Source organism: Epinephelus moara, chromosome 2 (assembly GCF_006386435.1).
Source record: "Epinephelus moara isolate mb chromosome 2, YSFRI_EMoa_1.0, whole genome shotgun sequence".
Taxonomy (NCBI): domain Eukaryota; kingdom Metazoa; phylum Chordata; class Actinopteri; order Perciformes; family Serranidae; genus Epinephelus; species Epinephelus moara.
The window spans coordinates 3,399,431-3,417,625 of NC_065507.1; the positions used below are offsets into that span (position 1 = coordinate 3,399,431).

The following is an 18,195-nucleotide window of genomic DNA, read 5'->3' on the forward strand; positions in this document are numbered from 1 at the left end:
TGAAAGTTGTGGCTGCTCGACACGAAGGAAATCACTGTCAGAAATCAAAATGTAAAGTCAGAAAGAACAGTGGTGTAAAATTAGCAGATTGTTTGCTAGTTCACTCATGACAGGAGGAATGAATGTAAACACAAGGAAACTGTGAGGATGTGTGTGTGCGTGTGTGTGAGTGTGTGTTTGGCACAGTGCTGTGAAGGGGACAAAGGTCACATGGGCGAGCTGTAACATCAGTCCTCTTGTACCACGATGTGAGGCGGCTCACTTCCTGTCTCTGTCAACACGTCACTTTATCTCTGCTGCAGTCTGAGCACACACACACACACACACACACACACACACACACACACACTGAAAACACTGAGTGTTATCTCTGTGGTTGATGCGGTTCAGTTCATTGTTAAAGGAATGCTACAAAATTTTGGGAAATTCAATTACTTGAGATAAGATTAAATTAAATTAGCTTCATCAAAAGAGAAACAACATGAGGCGTCCTGTTGGTTTGAAGGTTCGAGGCGCTGATGTTAAACTCTGATCTCATTGGTTCAAATCCAGCTAGGACGATTCTCTTGGACATAAAATGACCCCAAAATACTCTCTGAAAACACCAGAGCTGCCCGAGTCACATGTACATGGATCCACAGAGGAGGATCTGTTCCTGATCAGCTTCTCGTTTGACATAAACAAAAAGGATTTTCCACAAATCAGTGAGCGGTTTGCCTCGACTCCTACAACCTGAAAATGTGCCAGTATAATCTATCAACCAATCACCTGCTGAGATGAATCAGATACTAGATGACATTTTAAACAATTTGCTCCACTGTAAAGTTTTGCTGTGTTTCTCAGACTCTTTATGTCCTGTCCCCTCTGTTGAAATACAAATAAATAAATAAAACTCCTGTACTTGTGTTCATGTACAGAAGTTTCCTCAGTGCGTCCACGTGTTGCAGTGTTTCTGTAAAGGCCCTGTAACAGGCTGTGATTTGTTCTTTTCTAAGAAACGTCCAACATGTTGCATCACCGTCGAACACATAATGACAGCGAGGAGCTGCTCTCTTATTACTGTAATCACACACACGCTGGAATCCACTCCACCGTGTAGTTTCAGAGCGTGTGTTTAAAGGGGAATTCCACCTTAAAAGTGCATTCACAGCCAAACTGGCAATACCGTGTGTTTTTAAGGAACAAAGAGGATCCACGTAGGCTCGGACATTTTCGGAAAACCAAACGTAGAAACTTGATTCAAGAAAGAAATGACAAAGTGTCATTTCTGTGGTCTTTGAGGAGTATTATTAGAGCACTACATTGTGAGTTTATAAAGTTATATAAATCTTTTTAAATCTTTTCTCAGTTTCAAATATTGTGCTTCTGAATAATTCATCTTCATGTCATAAAGATAGAAGAGGAAGCTCTAAAAATACAGAAATAATCGATTGTATCAAACTAAATAGGTAAAGTATCCTCAGTACAAAATGTTCTCTGTCATATATCCCATGTGTACAGTGTACATGGAGAATAACCACTTACCTCCTCTACTTATTTACCCTTTAAAACTACCGACACCTCTTAATTTGGCACTAGTGATCATTATTTGTGGCCTCAGGGTCCCTCTCTCTGTGCAGACTTCGTTTTTAGGGTGGATGTCGGCCTCAGAGTTACTGTCCCACTAACTGTTACCTAACAGAGGCGGAGTTCCCCGTGATGTGGAGTTAAAGGTTCATGTTCCTGTCAGAATTTACAACACTGGAACATGAAAATGAGCGGCCGGTGTCGTGTTTGAAAATGCCACGTGTTTGAGGTGGAGTAGTAAAGGTATGTCCAAGCTAAAAGACCGAAGGAATGATGGAGGCGTTCCTCAAGGAACGATCGGGGGCCGATAAAGCTGAAACTTTTATGAACACCAGACCAAAGCTCCTTGTTGGGTCACATGGTCCTCAGGTGCCAGAACAATACCAGCACTCATCGAGGTGACCTGGTCACATCTATCAATTTTTTCAGTTGACGCCCACTTCTCTGTGACAAAGGTGGTCTGATTGGCTGCCAGGGTATTGCTGAGTGGTGCTTGTTACCCAGCACATTCTCAGTCCGACCTCGTCACATGTCCACGTTTGGTCATGTACTTTCCACGTCCACATATGACGTCCAAGGTACCCTGGGTGTGTTGGTTGTTGACGTTCTGGGACGCCGTGTCAACTTCAGTCTGTTACATGCATTGTCTGTTTTCAAAATACACTTCTGTTTTCACAGGAAATGTACAGTTTCTCCTGAAGCAGCAAACACACATGGTTGGGTTTAGGAAAAAAGAACAGGGTTTGGCTTTAGAATGGGGTGAAGGTTGGTGTTTGTTTGACCCATCCACCACAACTCCCGCCCACCCTAGTTGGACTTTTGCCGCCTTTATTTTTGTATTGTCCCCAGTATTGTTTTTTTTTTTATATCATATATCATATTATATATATATATATATATATATATATATATATTATATATCATTACAAATCTGAATTAGCCTGCTAGAATAACAAAAATGAATTGCTTTTTCAGTCTTCTTGCAATATATTGCAATATATGTCATCACAATACTCAGTATATCACAGCATATTTAAATTTGCAACAATATTGTGTCGTGACTAAATTATCGTGATAATATCGTATTGTTGAACCTCTGGTGATTCCCACAACTACCATCTAGTGGACCGGAAAGGTAATAGATTTTATTATTGTAGCATTAAAATGTGTATTTGCAAAAATTAATTTATATGACAAAAGATTGATACGTGGCGTCCGTATATTGACACAATATCACCACGCAAAATATCGGGATACTGTACTGTATCAATTTTTTTACCCTACTCCTAATATTTTCTGTTTTTTTATTTTGTAAAATCTGATGAATAAACAAGTTTAATGACACATTTTCAGTATCTTAATCAATGATTATGGTTTATTGACTCTCATTTTAGCTCAGGTTGTGCAGATTTTAGGAATATGAAGCATTAAAGCCACAGTGTGTAGGAATTTCTCCCATCTAACGTTGAAATCATATATTGTATTCAAACAGATGCTGCACTCTAGCGCCTCACTGTTTCAAACACGTATTGCAACAACGGTAGCCGCTGTGTACCAAAAAGCTATGATAACACTGATGAAACCATGTCATCCAATACTACATGGAGTATTCATTCAGGCTCCTACACAGACACACGCGACGCGAGTTGACAAACCCCCTCCTCACCATGCTGGCTGTGTTTACAACGTAGGACTGTTGGGGCGGATGTAAATTGAAACAAACCAATCACGTCTTGTCCTTTGACAACTGACAAGTGGCTCAACCTCACACACCTCATCCCTCTCCTCGCATTACTGCGCCGCTAACAGCTGTTAGTGGCCAGCGGCACTACTGCCGCATAACAAAGTCCCACTCTTTGAGCATAATGCAGGATCATGTATTATGCAGCATCACGGGAGACGGAATCCTCGTCGCCAAGAAAGTGCAAAAGGGAATCAAAAAGGCAGCGTGACCGGCGAATTAAAAAAACAAGGGTCAGCATTGGGGTTGCCTTTCCCAGGTGGAGAGAGCTGCTGAAGGAGAAAGGTAATACAATCACAGGCCAGCGCTAACAGCGGCTAACAGCGGCTAACAGCTAACAGCGGCGCAGTGATGCGAGGAGAGGGATGAGGCTGTTAGCGACTGGCCGCTAACAGCGGCTAACAGCCAACAGCGGCGCTGGCCTGTGATTGCATTACCATTCTCCCTCAGCAGCTCTCTCTACCTGGGAAAGGCTACCCCGATGTGGGCCTTCGTTTTTTTAATTCGCCGGTCACGCTGCCTTTTCTATTCCCTTTTGCGCTTTCTTGGCGACAAGGATTCCGTCTCCCATGATGCTGCATATGCATGATCCTGCATTATGCTCAAAGAGTGGGACTTTGTTACAAATTTGCCAGGGTAGTAGCGAAGCGCCTCTTGCTCCTCTCCTTCGGCTCCTCAGTCACGCAGTGCTGGCCTGGCTCTCAACGAAAACGCCGAAGGCGGTGCTGTATGTCCCTTGCTGGCGGGTGTATTCTCAAGATGGCGAAACGTAATGGAACCCCACAGACGACTTACCCGCACAATGTACAAACAAATCCGAAATTCTCCTTTTACGAGAATAAGTCAGATTATTGGTGGAGGTAATAGTACACCAGTGATGACATATTTATGAATGCAGACATCAATTTTTGCCAATAAACAACTGAAAATGTTACACAATGTCCCTTTAAATGACGACAATAAGCGAACATACCACTGAAGGCCCAAAGAGAGTTCAAAGAGTTTAATACTGGATTTTACAACTCTGCAAATGTATCGCACTGACAATCATTCAATCTTTGCATTTGATTGGCCGGTGCAACATCTTGTGCATGTGTACGAGAAAGAGACAGAACGAAATACTTCAAACCACATCCTGTATTTTGAGTCAGGTGCAAGGCTTTCAGTGACACACACATATACAGATTTGTGCTATGCTTGTGAGGACCCTTCATGATATTATGTCCCAGACTGTAAACATCCAAACCTGGTTCTGACTGTAACCGCAGAGCCGAGTCTGAACCCTTAGAGAGGAAACTTGTTCCTAACTCAAAACTGAAAACTGGTTCTCGTGAACATAGAAGTACAGGGACACACACATACGCTCAAACACTCACACTCACACACAGACAACAACAGGAAATTGAACGTGTTTAGTCTCAGTCTGAGTGTGACTGAGAAACTTCAGTGAGTCTCTAACGGACAATCACACATTTTAACGGAGATGTCAACTCACTGACACACACGCACATAGAAACCCTGCAAACTGTAAGTATATCTACTGCCTGTCTGTTTATCTGTAACATGTTTCTGATGTGTGTTTAAACATGTAAAGATGGATCCGCTTGGTTAGTCACGTTCGATTTGTTTCAAGTTTTGTTGCTTTTTTGTGATTCTTTAGGAGAACTTGCACATGTTGTTTTGTATTTCAATGGTGAAGCAGTTCTTTAAGCGCTGGCACAGAAATTCAAAAGGCTGGGAGCTCGTCCTCTTTCTCACCTTCAGTTTAAAACAAAAAAGACAAAACATGTACAAATACAGATTTATAGGTTAAGTGATGAGCTTTCAGTCAGATTCGTGTTTGTCTGTTGTAGCAGATTCACATGGACACGATGATATATGAAGTGTGTCTGTGTGTGAGTATTTGCACTGACATGCAGTGACGCAAGAAGTTTAATAATGAGGGCTGTCAAGCGATTATATTTTTTATATTGGGATCAATTGCATTTTGATCACAGGTTTAAAATTCCATTATTTTGCATTTGAAACCAATTTTGAAGTTCATATTAACGAGGTCAAGCAGTTCTTACCAGAGTGTCTGGATTGGAGATAAAATAAATGCAAAGAAATTGACTTCATGATCTTGACTTTTAGATTTCTTTCTGTCACATTAGAGCTGCACTGCCACAACAGTGAGGTCTGAAACCATGACTGAGAGGTTGGAGACAACTTCAAAGTGCTTATTCTGCCAAATACACAGTTTTTTTCTCTAAAGGATCACAATGTTCCACACTGAGAAAGTGCAGTTACTCTGATTCATACAGGTGCTTTATGCATGAAACTATCGTCACCCCTTTTAAGACATGTGACTGGTCACAACATGCCAACGTGAGGATGTCCCCTAAACCCGAGTCTTCCGTGATGTTGACTGGTCTGTGGTCAGTTTCCACCCATTTAGCAGCGCTGTAGTTAACTTCTTCAATTTAGTTTCATCCACAGGTCTGTGGTGATTCACACGCTCCAAAACAGAGCTTTGCCGTCTTTAACTTGAACTTAGTTAACTAATTTGATTTTGGTGGTCAAAGGTCAAGATAATTGTGACCTTGAATCTTTCTCACTCTCATACACCCGATATCTCAAGAACACCTTCAGCTGGAGACAGTCAGTGTGTTTACATGCACAGTGAAGTGGAGCTACAGGTACAGCTCAACTAGGCCAGTTAATTGGACTACTGTCCTTGTCCACATACTGTCTACGTACTGACTAATTTCAGATGCCCACTTTGAAACTGTGCTGACTCCATGTTGTAACAGACATGGATGTGAACTGTCAGAGAAACTTGACTGGTGCGTGGAGGCAAACAACTGTGGGGTGGTAATTCTAGTTTACTGAGACATCACTGTATTTCCAGTAAAGATTGTGGCCTCAAAACCGTGTATTTAAACCAAAACATGATCATTTCCTAACCACAGCCAAGTGGCTTTCATGCCTAAACTTAACAACATGTTAACAACAACCTCACAAAAAAGTAAAGTTTCACTGTAACCATTGATTGAACCACCAATTCACTAACAAAGACCACACCAATAGAGTTAGAGATTGCAATTAGTTTGCTACATATGATGGACTTTGGGGATGAGGGTTGGAATGATGAGGGGGCTGAGAGATGAGGAAGGAAGGAAGGTGAGAGGGGAATGATGGGAGATATCAGGGTTGCAGACAGGTGGAGGGTGGAGCTTGATGGTGGTCCAGTGTTGGCTGAAGAGGATAGGGCGCAATGGAGTCAGAGAAGTCGAGATGGAGTGGAGGAGTCGTTGCTTTGACTGCTCTACTATGGATAGAGATCCCTTGAACTCCCTTGAGATGAACTCCAGGTGGTTTGCCCCCTCAGTGTGGTTCATTTGTGCAGGTGTGAACACACCAAAACAACCGGACTGAGACCTTCTTGAAGAGGTGGTCTCAGTCCGGTTCCAAAGGAACTCTGGTGCGGTTGGTTTGTGGTGAGAAGGTGTTCCGACCTGGATGTGAAGCAACTGCAGTCACATGACACATTGTTTGGGTTAAACATGAGCATGTTACAGTCCTGGAGGATTATTAATGTGCACCTCCTCCTGTACTGCCTTAATATGCACATTCAGCACATCCAATGCATCAAAACATTGTTTTCTAGTTGGAGCCGCGCCTCATTTTCAAACTGTATGGTTTGACTAAAATGAACAATGACAGCAATATAGTCCACGATGAGCAGCGCTAAAATCAACCTGCGTAGTTGTCCCTCCATTGTGACATTAGAAAGTGTCACATTTATCTTGCAAGTGTACTCTTCTTCAACGTTTGCTTTACTTCCTGGATTTTTCCCACATGGAAATTCTGACCAATCAAGAGCAGCTTTCTCACACAAGGCATTTGATCTGGTCCTCTTGTAAATGCTGCCGTGAGAACACGAACCAACTCTAGGCAATTATACAACTTTGGAACAACATGAGTCCCTGATTCAGACCAAAGGAGACGATTCTAGGTCTGACAGCAGCCTCAGTCGAGTTTGCCGAGCCGTGCGTTGGCATTTTTATTGTTTGCCAGCATTTCAGTTTCTTTGTTGTCCCAGGCTAAATATTCTCTGTATGAAGTGAGATGTATTGATGGTATATTTTTGCATGGGTGCATTCACGTATTTGCGTGCATTTGCACTTTGATGTGATGGTTTCAGCTGACTCTGCTGTTTTAGCTCTAGTCTGCTTGTTCTGGTCTAATATGGATATGTTTGTACGTCACCATCGCTGCAGGCTTATTGCAAGCCGACCACACTGGTTTTGAAAAAGGAACAAATATTTCCCCCACTTTCATTTCTTCATATCAGCTGGCGTTGAACATAAATTTTCAGTATCATGCGCCGGAGAGAAAGAGTTGATTAGAGACAGGATGTATGAATGAAGCCAGCGATTCTCACACATCCTGACTGACTCATAATGTCGAGTGAGAGCTGAAGCATGTGTGAATGCCATGGCTAAATAAGGCTGTGACTGCTGCTGCTCACTGAGTGTGTGTTGTGGATGAACACAAACAGCTGAAGTGAGGCAACACACACCTCATTCATGAAACAAGCATCATGATTTATCTGAATTAATGACGTCAAGTTAAAAAACACAGCTGGGATGTAACTGAGTACATTTACTATACTACTGTAGGAATTTCAGGCACTTGTACTTGAGTATTTCCATTTTATGCAGCTCTATACTTTCACATCAGTAAGGTTTTGAATGCATGGCTTTTACTTGTAGTGGAGTATTTTCACAGTACTTTAACTGCAGTAAAGTGTCTGAATACTTCTCCCACCACTGAATAAAACAATTGAGGGTTGTCAGGTTCGATCTTTCAGTGAGGTCCGACACGTTTTTATAAAATATGTTGGTGGTTTTCCAGATGAAACATCACCTCTTCATGTGGAACAAAGAACAACAACTCTTTAAACCACAGGTATGAGTGTGTACCACAGTCACCACATGAACGAGGAGGTTCGCTGCTTTACAACACTGTTGGCAGCTGTTAAAGACATTCCTGTAAGAACCTGCAGGAATATCACCTTAAAAAAAAAAACGAGGGTCCATATAGGAAAATGTTCTCATTTAACACTCTGTGTTCGGAAATTCCTCCTGCCAGGACGTCTGGAATTTAAACGCTAATGAAGTTTAAATGCTTCTCCATCCCAGCATCACTGTGCCAGCAGGCAGGACAGGTGTGCTGCCGTCTGGAGGGAAAGTGGAAATGAAATGATTACAGGGTCTCATGAAGTTGTGACGAAGGGAAAAGATATAATTACATTTTTAAATATGAGGCAATGTATTTTATGAGGGGAGAAAAATGAGGGAAACTGTCAATCAAAAGTATTTTAATGGTGCTTAAAGACGTGGGTGCAGTCACAGTGAGGTGGGCAGGTTTGGTACCATCATCGCTGCACAGAGACCAGAACAGAGAAATGTTTCCATCAGGTAACTCTCTGTGTTAATTAATGAGCTCTTGGCTGGGATTACACTTCACATTTAAAAGGTCTCATATCCTGATGAAGATGAAATTATACACCTGAGGCTGTGTTGTGACTGAGAAACAAACACCAGAAGAAGAAGAACTTTTGCACTTTAGCAGTTTAGCTACAACTGAAATGGTTAAGCAGCAAGCTAACAAATTAAGCATAGTGTTAGTTCAGGCAGGACACGATGTCAAGCTCAGCTCACATCCCAGCTACATCAGCTGATCTCAAGCAGCCCAATCAACTGATGGATCAACTGACTGATGGAAGGGAGTCAGCTGATAGATGACATGATTCCTTTCTATGCAACCAATTGGTAAATCTCATTCAGGGCACCCTATTTAAACTGCTCTGTCCTGCCTACTGTTGCTGCTTCCTCTGCAAGCTGCTTTGCAACCTGCCTCCACCCCAGCTCCTCCTTTTCATGCTGTGTCTGACTTATCAATGTCATTTCTGTTTGTCATCGATGCTGCTCTGTTCTGTTCCCGAGGGTCTTTGCTGATGCTCTCCCTGCCTTAGCTCTTCATGTAGGCACATGGAAGGGCAGAGAGGTGTGCTCCCTCTGCCTTAGCCATTCCACGTAGGCCGGAGGAAAGGCAGGGAGGCCCCAGGACAGAGCCATACTGCCAAATATAGCACTGTAAATGGAAATAAAGTTTTCTTTGACTAAAGTGGTCTCGATTGAACTGTCCACAAACACATGGAGGAACTACGTTGAGAAAGACTTTCAGTGTGTGTTTTCCTGTCACTTTAATAAGGTAGAGGGAAGAGCTGTTGTTATCAGACTCCTGATGTAGTTAAACTGAGGAGTAAAGATTACATTTGCATCTTGGATTCTGCTTTCAAACGTAACCTATTATGTGACTTCCAGGGTAAGACACTGATGAAAAAAGACGTCCTTTCACGCTGGCATGGTGCACAACCAGTCACCGTTATTGTTAAACGCAGTGGGCTTTTATTTTGAGAGAGACTGTATGCAAACTGTACATTTCCTGTGAAAACAGAAGTATATTTTGAAAACAGACAATGCATGTAACAGGCTGAAGTTGACACGGCGTCCCAGAACGTCAACAACCAACACACCCAGGGTACCTTGGACGTCATATGTGGACGTGGAAAGTCCATGACCAAATGTGGATATGTGACGAGGTCACAGTGAGAATGTTTTGGCTTGGATATCAGATAGCTGTTCCATCCTCCTGACAGAGTAATGATGTGAGTCTAATCAGGCTCTTAGAGTTGTCTGTCGGTGCATTTTCTTTTGAAGTTTAGACAGAGCCTGTTTCCCACTGCCTCCAGTCTTTATGCTAAGCTAAGCTAACCACGTCCAGACTCCAGCCCCAGTCTTCTCATCTCATCTCACCCACAGAAAGATGCTGAACGAGCCCATTTCCTAAAATGGTGAACTACTCCTTTACGCGACGACAGAATCAGCTGCAGCTTCGTGACAGCAGACGCAGTTTGCATGTGAACATTTAAACCACACTAAAGGGGAACATGAAATTAATGCACGATCATTTCAAAGAGGGAAGTTATCATTTTATGTTTCAGAGAGTTTCAGAAACAAAACATAAAAAAATGCCTCAGAGGTGATATTTACTATAAAAATGATCATTTTATTTACTGCAATGTGGACAAAAAGAGAAGAGTTAATAGAGTCAGTCAGTGGTGATCTGATGCTCTGCTGCACACACTTCCTGTTTATACTGAGGAAGACAGCTGCACACATACACTCCAACTCTGCTGAAATTTAATAATGTGAACATACATCTGACAGACTGGACACAAATACAGAGCTGAACACAGTTTGACTGGCAGGTTGGCTGCTGCTTCGAGCAAATAAGGTAACGCTCTCCACCTGTCTTCATTTAAAGGTGGAAAAAAACAAGTTTGAGACATCAGAGTGTCAGTCTGCATCAGCTGCTAGAAAGACATCTACTGGACACATTTGGATTGATTGATCAGTTGATGAGTCGAGTTTCTTGTAGCAGTTAGCATGTTAGCCTGTGAGGATGAGGACTGTCAGTTCTTGTTTTTAGTTGTGTACGTGGCTGTGGTCGAAGCAAAAAATGAGAATAACATTCTTTCACTTTGAATTGAGACCAGAATTTCCTCTAATTATACTTCATAATGTTCTTTTTGTGACTGTCACAACATAATGATTCATGAAAAGGCCGTTCTGTTGGGGCGATCAAAACAGACATGGGCACGAGTCAGTGGGCCCCTGGGCATAGATATGCAAAGGGTGCCACCATCTCGTCAACACAGAAGCAAGACACAGAGTTTATTGTGGTGTTGTGTCTTTTTTGTTGGTTTGCGTCTCTTTGAAGTCATTTTGTGTCTTTTTTATGCCTCTGTGCCGGCGATAGCCTCGGCTGGAGGTGATATGTTTTTCCATCTCATTCTTGTGAAAGCGACATCTCAAGAGGGAATTTTCTCAAATTTGACACAGATGTCCACTTTGGTTAGAATTTGGTAGTTGAAGGTCAAAGGTCAAGGTCACAGTGACCTGGCATCCATCCCATTCTTGTGAACGTGATATCTCAAGAAGAAGTAGAAGAAGAAGAAGAAGAAACACTTGTGGTCATTACTCAGCGTCATTTGGTCAGATACTGAATTGGTGACTCTAATCTTGAAACTGTGCTGATTGTATAGATCTTCTGTGTGTGAAGCATCTATGTTTTCACTGACATGGATGGAAACAGTAGGAGAAACTTGATGGATCCGCAGAGGCAAACAACTGTGAGGTGGTAATTCTAGTTTATTCTAGTCCTGGTTGACATTTAAGTGAAGCTGAGGGGGTCTCCTGACACTCTGGGCCCCTGTGTGCGGGGGGTCTGTTCAGTAATCTGTCCATGAACACAGGAATATATTTGCTCTTTATGTTTGTGCTGTACTGAACTGTAAATCTGTGATGACAGAAGATGTATGCGTTGTCTCATGAGCATTATTTACTGTAAGTCAGTGTCAGCATGTTATAAGTTTCATGAGGGTCTGTATTCTGTTGGAAACACCACTGTGTTTGCTGTTATCATGATTTAAAGCAGGGCACAATAAACAACATTAACATATGTGTCATGCCACCAATTATTTAGAACACGTATGAGCTGACTTTGTCATCTTGAGGTGGAAAGATGGCTGCCAAGCTGCAAACTGCTGTTTGAGACCAACAAACAGCAAAACCAGTTGTGATATAGGGAGTCATCGTTGGGTTTCCGGCGGTATTTTAGCCACTAAACGTGTGTCTTTTTAGCAGCCCATCACTTTTTTTCCAGTGGGTTTTTAGGCACTCAATGTGGATGTTTTGTGGTGACCTGTTGCTGTGTTTTCAGCGGGATAGTGCCGTAAAAAGCGATTGTTCTTTGCAGAGTCATCCCTGTGTTTCCAGCAGCTTTTTAGGCACTCAATGTGAATGTCATAAAGTGACCCGTCGCTGTGTTAGTGCCATGAAAGCAGTTGTTTTTTACCCAGTCATCGCTGTGTTTCCAGCATATTTTTAGCCACCATGTGTGGATGTTTCGTAGCAGCCTGTCACCCTGTTTCCAGCGGGTATAGTGTCAGGAAAAGCAGATGTTTTTATTAAGACATCATTGCCTGAATAGTGGGACGAAAAGTGTTTGTTTTTATCGAGATATTGATTCGTCTCCTGCTGAGATAGTGCCACAAAAAGCATTTGTTTTTTAACCAAGACATCACTGCGTTTCCTGCTGAGATATTGCCGTCAAAAATGGGCATTTTAAGGCAAAAGGTGACTTCTTCATAACTACAACCAAGTGGTTTTTGTGCCTAAACCCAACTAAACGTAAAGCTTCAGTATGTCTGTCCACAAAATAATGTCCTGTATATTCAGTGGAATGTATCTGTGGTTTGCAGACACATACAATGCTAACGTTTATTCTGGCGATCGGGTTGTGTTCAATGTGATCATCCTTATATTAGTCATTTTGTTTAGTCTTGTCTTTGTTGGGACAGTTTGATAAAGTTGCGTCTTGAAGCTGATGAATCTTTATGTCCCATCGGGAGGTTGTAGCAAAAACGTGTTTTTTTACCGACAGGTTTTAACGAGATCATGTGACTGATCCTCCATTTTAAGTTTCTAATTGGTTTTTGTAGATCTTTAACAGTGCCTTCTTTCTCTTCCTGTTTGTGTCTCTGCAGCCGCCAAGCGTCCCTCCTCAGTCTCGTCTCTGAGTGGGATTGTGGGTAGGATGATGTCGTCCGGCGATCGAGGAGCCTCGTCCTCGTCCTGCACCTCCGTCAACACCGTCTGCTCGGACAGCGAGCGGCCCGCCTCCCTCTCCCTCTCCTCCTCTGCTTCATCCGTCTCCCTGCAGGACACCTCCCACTCCTCCTCTTCCTCCTCCTCCTCTTCCTCTCTGCCATACGGCGCCGTGCCGACCTACAACGCCTCTTCATCGTCCTCGTCGTCCTCCACGCCAAAGAGGAACGGCTCCGACATCAGCCTGGACCTCACACCCCTCGTCACGCCACATGGAGGAGGAGTCCCTGCAGGAGGAGGCGGCATCTGTGTTGCCAAGGTGACAGGTGGAGGTCACCCCCCGAATGGAGATGTAGCCAAGATGGTGGCAGCGGTGGCCACGCCCAGACAGCTTTCGCGGCTGGAGCGAGTTGTTCTGGAGATCGTAGAGACCGAACAAGCCTACGTCAGAGATCTGAAGAGCATCGTGGAGGTAAGAACCACAGCTGCAGCTCAGCAGTTATAAATGATCACTAAGTATTAATGATGTCAAGAGTTTTGCGGCTCCGCGCCGGTGATAGCCAAAGCTGGAAGTGTTATGTTTAGGGATGTCTGTCCGTGCAGATGTCTGTCTCATCCTTGTGAACATGTCAGGAATGCCTCAAGGGAATTTCTTCAAATTTGGCAATAACATTCACTTGGACTTTGAGGATTAATTGATTAGTTTTTGGTGGTCATAGGTCAAGGTCACTGTGACCTTGTCTATCTCATTTTCTCATTTTCATTATGTGAATCTTTTTTTTTTTTTTTTGAGATATGTTTTGGGGCATTTTTGCCTTTAATTGATAGGACAGTCAAGTGTGAAATGGGGAGAGAGAGGGAGTGACATGCAGCAAAGGGCCAGAGGCTGGAGTCGAACCTGGGCCACTGTGGCAACAGCCTTGTACACAAATTTGGCAAAAATGTCCAGTTGGACTTTAAAATGAAGTGCTTGGATTTTGGTGGTCGAAGGTCAAGGTCAATGTGACCTTGCATCTATCTCATTTTTGTAAAATGCAGAACAGTGAGGGGCCGTACACATGCCACGTCTTTAACTGCCTGGAAGACGCAAGGTTGGGCGCTACTCTTGTGCCAACTATCAGGGGCATGGAGGCAGGTTGCAACTGAGGTTGCTAAGCAACCATAACCAGCACTATATCATAGATTACTTACCAGAAATCCTGAGTGCAGAGCTGATCTTCTTTTAGGAGCTGTTTTGTAAGTGTGTATTAGTTGAAAGATATCGTCCATGATAATCCATGTCAATGATACATTTCTCCATATTTATGGAAGAAGGAAAAGATATCTGTCAGCTGTGATTGGTTGTTCCTCGTCACATGACGTGGTGTGTGCTGCTGCATTCAAAAAGTTGAACTCGGCGCTCGGGAACATATCAAAAACTAAAATGGTGACACTCATCATTGGTGTCCACCTTGAAACTGTGCTGATTGTATAAATCTTCTGTGTGTGATGCATCCATGTTTTCACTGACATGGATGGAGACTGTCAGAGACACTGGACTGGTGGGCGGAGTCATACAACCACAGGGTGGACTGGTGGGCGGAGTCATACAACCACAGGGTGGTAATTCTAGTGTCACAGATAATATGTCTCATTAAGTGCTGTGTGAATACAGTGACAATTTTGACAAGTTTTTTTTTTTTTATAAAAGTTACAAACTGTAGCTTTAACTACATGTCACTGATAATATATTTGTATTTTGAGTCAAGCAGATGCAGGACTTTTACTGTTAACATTGTATTTGTACACCGGTGTTTATGTTACTTTTATTGAAATAAAAGATCTGAGGGCGTCTTGCACCACTGCTGCTGAAACTGACAAACCCTGACACATCGCTTTTATCACACAGTTTACCCTCGTTATCCTCCGTCTTATCTGTGCACTCTCTGCAGCCATGGAGCTGCAGTTTGGACAGACTAATGTGAACAGTCACGCTCTCTGAATGAGACTGCGTCAGACATGATGTGTCACCATCACTGACAGAACTTCCCTCTCAGTTCTCAGGAACATCTGTAACACTAGTTACTGACATGAGGTTATCAGGAGGAAGTGACTTACAGTACAAGTTCAGGTTGTTACCAAATCATCTTCAGCTGCAGCCGGCAGACCAAACCGCTGAGTGCAGCACCATTACTTTATATGTTAAAGTGCTGGTCTAATTACGAAAAGTATCTGTCAGCTGCTGTGGTTTAATGTATGAGACAAATAAATGGAAACATGACGGAGAGGTTGTGGTACAGTACACAGCTGTGTGTGTGTGTGTGTGTGTGTGTGTGTGTGTGTGTGTTTGGGAGGAGTTGGCTGAAGCCTAGATTTACTGTCCAGGTGTGAATGCCTTTGGGCCAGTTTACCTGCAGCTGGCCTCCACACACACACACACACACACACACACACACACACACACACACACACACACGCACACAGACCTCCGCCCACTATTGCACCATAGATGGACAAACATGTTCAGAGCTGTCTCAGGTTTTCAGGAAACTTTATTAGAAATTTTTGGCTCAGTAAATAAATAAATTCCACATTTGATTTGTTCAGTTGTTCTGCTGGTCTTCATCTTCATCGTCCTCCTCTCCCTCTGTTTGTCTTCTTGCTGAAACATCACTTTCCTGATTTGTGTCACATTGGCACGAAACGTCAGCATGACGCCACCAGCTGTTATTCTCTCCAGGGGGACTTCACTGTGTTTCCTGCAGGCTCATGTCACAAAAGCAGTTGTTTCTTACCAAGAGGTCGCCACATTAGCAGCCAGGACAGCGCTACCAAAACCGGGTATTTTAAGCCGAAACATGATCTTTTCCAAATTCTGACCAAGTGGTTTTTGTGCCTAAACATAACCACACGTCAACCACAGAGTTGTTGAAATGTAAGCGCTTTATAATATCGTACTAATGTAACATATCTGTGTCCAACACATTCTCACTGCGACCTCGTCACATGTCCATGTTTGGTCATGGACTTTCCACATCCACAGTTTGCATACAGTCTCTTTCAAAATAAAAGCACTACGTCGGTACATCACCGTGAATTGATATTAGTTTTTCCTTCAACAACACACGCGTGGTTGGGTTTAGGAAAAAAGAACAGGGTTTGGCTTTACAATCTCACAGGAGGCAAACACCAGTCTCCCAGGTGAAAGATGGTGGTTGACCCATCCACCACCCCTCCCTCCTGCTCTTCTCAGACTACTGCCGCCTTAACTTTCGTTGTCGTCCGTCCACATTTCCCCTTGATGCCGTGGGGCACTGTTAAACAAACTGTGAGTGGCCACGAATCATGTTGACATGAAAGGACGACTTTTTCATCGGTGTCTAACGTCAGGAATTCGCTGACCACGTGCCAACATGTTTTTTGGCGACTGCTCTGGGCGTGAGTGCTGCTGCTTTCATCAATGGCTGCAGACTCTTACCTCTGTTGATAGCTCACAGGAAGTTCAATTAAACCATGTTAGTGAAAGTGAATTCAGCATCTTCAGGACCACAAAACTTAAAGAGAGACTCACTCTGACTGAGCGCTGCTGTCAGTACGAAAAGGAGCTAAACTTCTTGGCTCAGTCGTAAAAAACAGTTTGGATTGACATCAGCATTTATTCACGTCAACAGAGACACTGTTTCCAACTTTACTGCTGTTCCTCCTGTTGCACTGTGGGAAAATCAACCAGTGTTGGATCAAACTCTCTGTGGAGTAAAAAATGAGCTTTTTAAAGTGAGTTTTGAATGAAATTTTGTGAGGATTTACTGACTTGGTTGTTTGATTGTGAGTGTGTCTCATCCATCATTGGTCCAGGTGCACCAGGAGTCAGCCAGGCAGTGTGTGTGTGTGTGTGTGTGTGTGTGTGTGTGTTGTGCCTCCATCTGTCAGATTGGAGTGTGAAACATCCTTTTGAAGTAAAAGAGAGAATTTACTGCTGCTTTCATCCTCTGCCATGTCACACACACTCACTTACACACACACACACACACACACACACACACACACACACTCGTGGCTCGGCTGTCATCACGGTTATCAGCTGTCTGTCAGGTTCTTCTTCTCTGACCTTCCACAGAGGACGAACTGTTCTCTCATCACCACATTTTTCTTCTTTGCTGGTTAATCCCTCCTGACTCTCTTTCTCTCGGAGGTCACTGTCAAAGTCACATGATCAGCGTTGTTGTGCTGCCGTCAATAACGTAGATTCTAGTCGCATTATGTTAAAAACGTGGCGCCTTAGAAAGCGTGTGATTTCAGAATGCATGCTGTCGTTTTTAACCTCTTACTTCAACAATCCCAGAGTTCCTCTCTCCTGGTGGAAAGGAGGGTCTGATAAATGATAGGTGTGTGTGTGTGTGTGTGTGTGTGTGTGTGTGTGCGTGCATGCGTGTGTGTGTGTGTGTGTGTGTGTGTGTTGTCCTGTAATGTAAGCCTTCATTCCTGCTGCTCTCTGTATTTGAGGTTTTGCTGAAGTCTGGTTTTGATTGAGGCTACATGATGTCACGCTCACTGGGAATCTGAACCAACTACCATAATAGGCCTGTGTGTGTGTGTGTGTGTGTGTGTGTGTGTGTGTGCGTGTGTGTTTGAGAACAATAACAACTCACAGAAAGAGGCAAAGAGTGAAAACAGCTCCTCTCTGTCACTGACTTATAAACTCATTTTTCTATGAATTTTTTAAAGAATGATTTCTCATAAAAGTTCCTGGGTGCTGCCAGCAGGCTGAGATCACTGCAGCTGCTCCAACTCTTTTCATTCATCCTTATTTTTGAAGTCTTTTTCTTCGTCTCCTTTCTGCGTCTTTTCAGGAGCTTTGTGAGAAATTGCTGAAATAAGTGAAATTAGAAATAAGTGGAATAATTTTACTGGATTCTGAGAATTTTTTTTTTGTCGCTTTCTGCGAGGGAGGAAAGTTGTGAAGTGAACATGAGACGGGATCCTGCAGTTGACCTGCAGCCAAGTGGGACAGGAAACTGAGGGGGAGGAGGAGAGGAGAGAGGGGGAGGTATAGAAAGATTGGGGAGAAACAGATGACGGGGGGAATGACGAGAAAGCAAGAGAAGCAGAGAGAAGATGAGGAGGTGGGGATCAGTGTTGGGACTGAGGGGAGATTGGGGGACAGGAAAGGGGGAAATAATAAAAAAT

The 18,195-nt window shown here is 43.2% G+C and overlaps 1 protein-coding gene across 1 annotated transcript in view; it reads left to right on the plus strand.

The window, feature by feature from the left end:
• Positions 1-18,195, plus strand: part of plekhg2 (pleckstrin homology domain containing, family G (with RhoGef domain) member 2) — a 138,349-nt gene that overhangs the window by 30,387 nt on the left and 89,767 nt on the right. Inside the window, exon 3 of the mRNA XM_050061866.1 lies at positions 12,969-13,501. Within this exon, the coding sequence (XP_049917823.1) occupies positions 12,969-13,501 (533 nt within the window). The remainder of the gene's footprint in view (positions 1-12,968; positions 13,502-18,195) is intronic.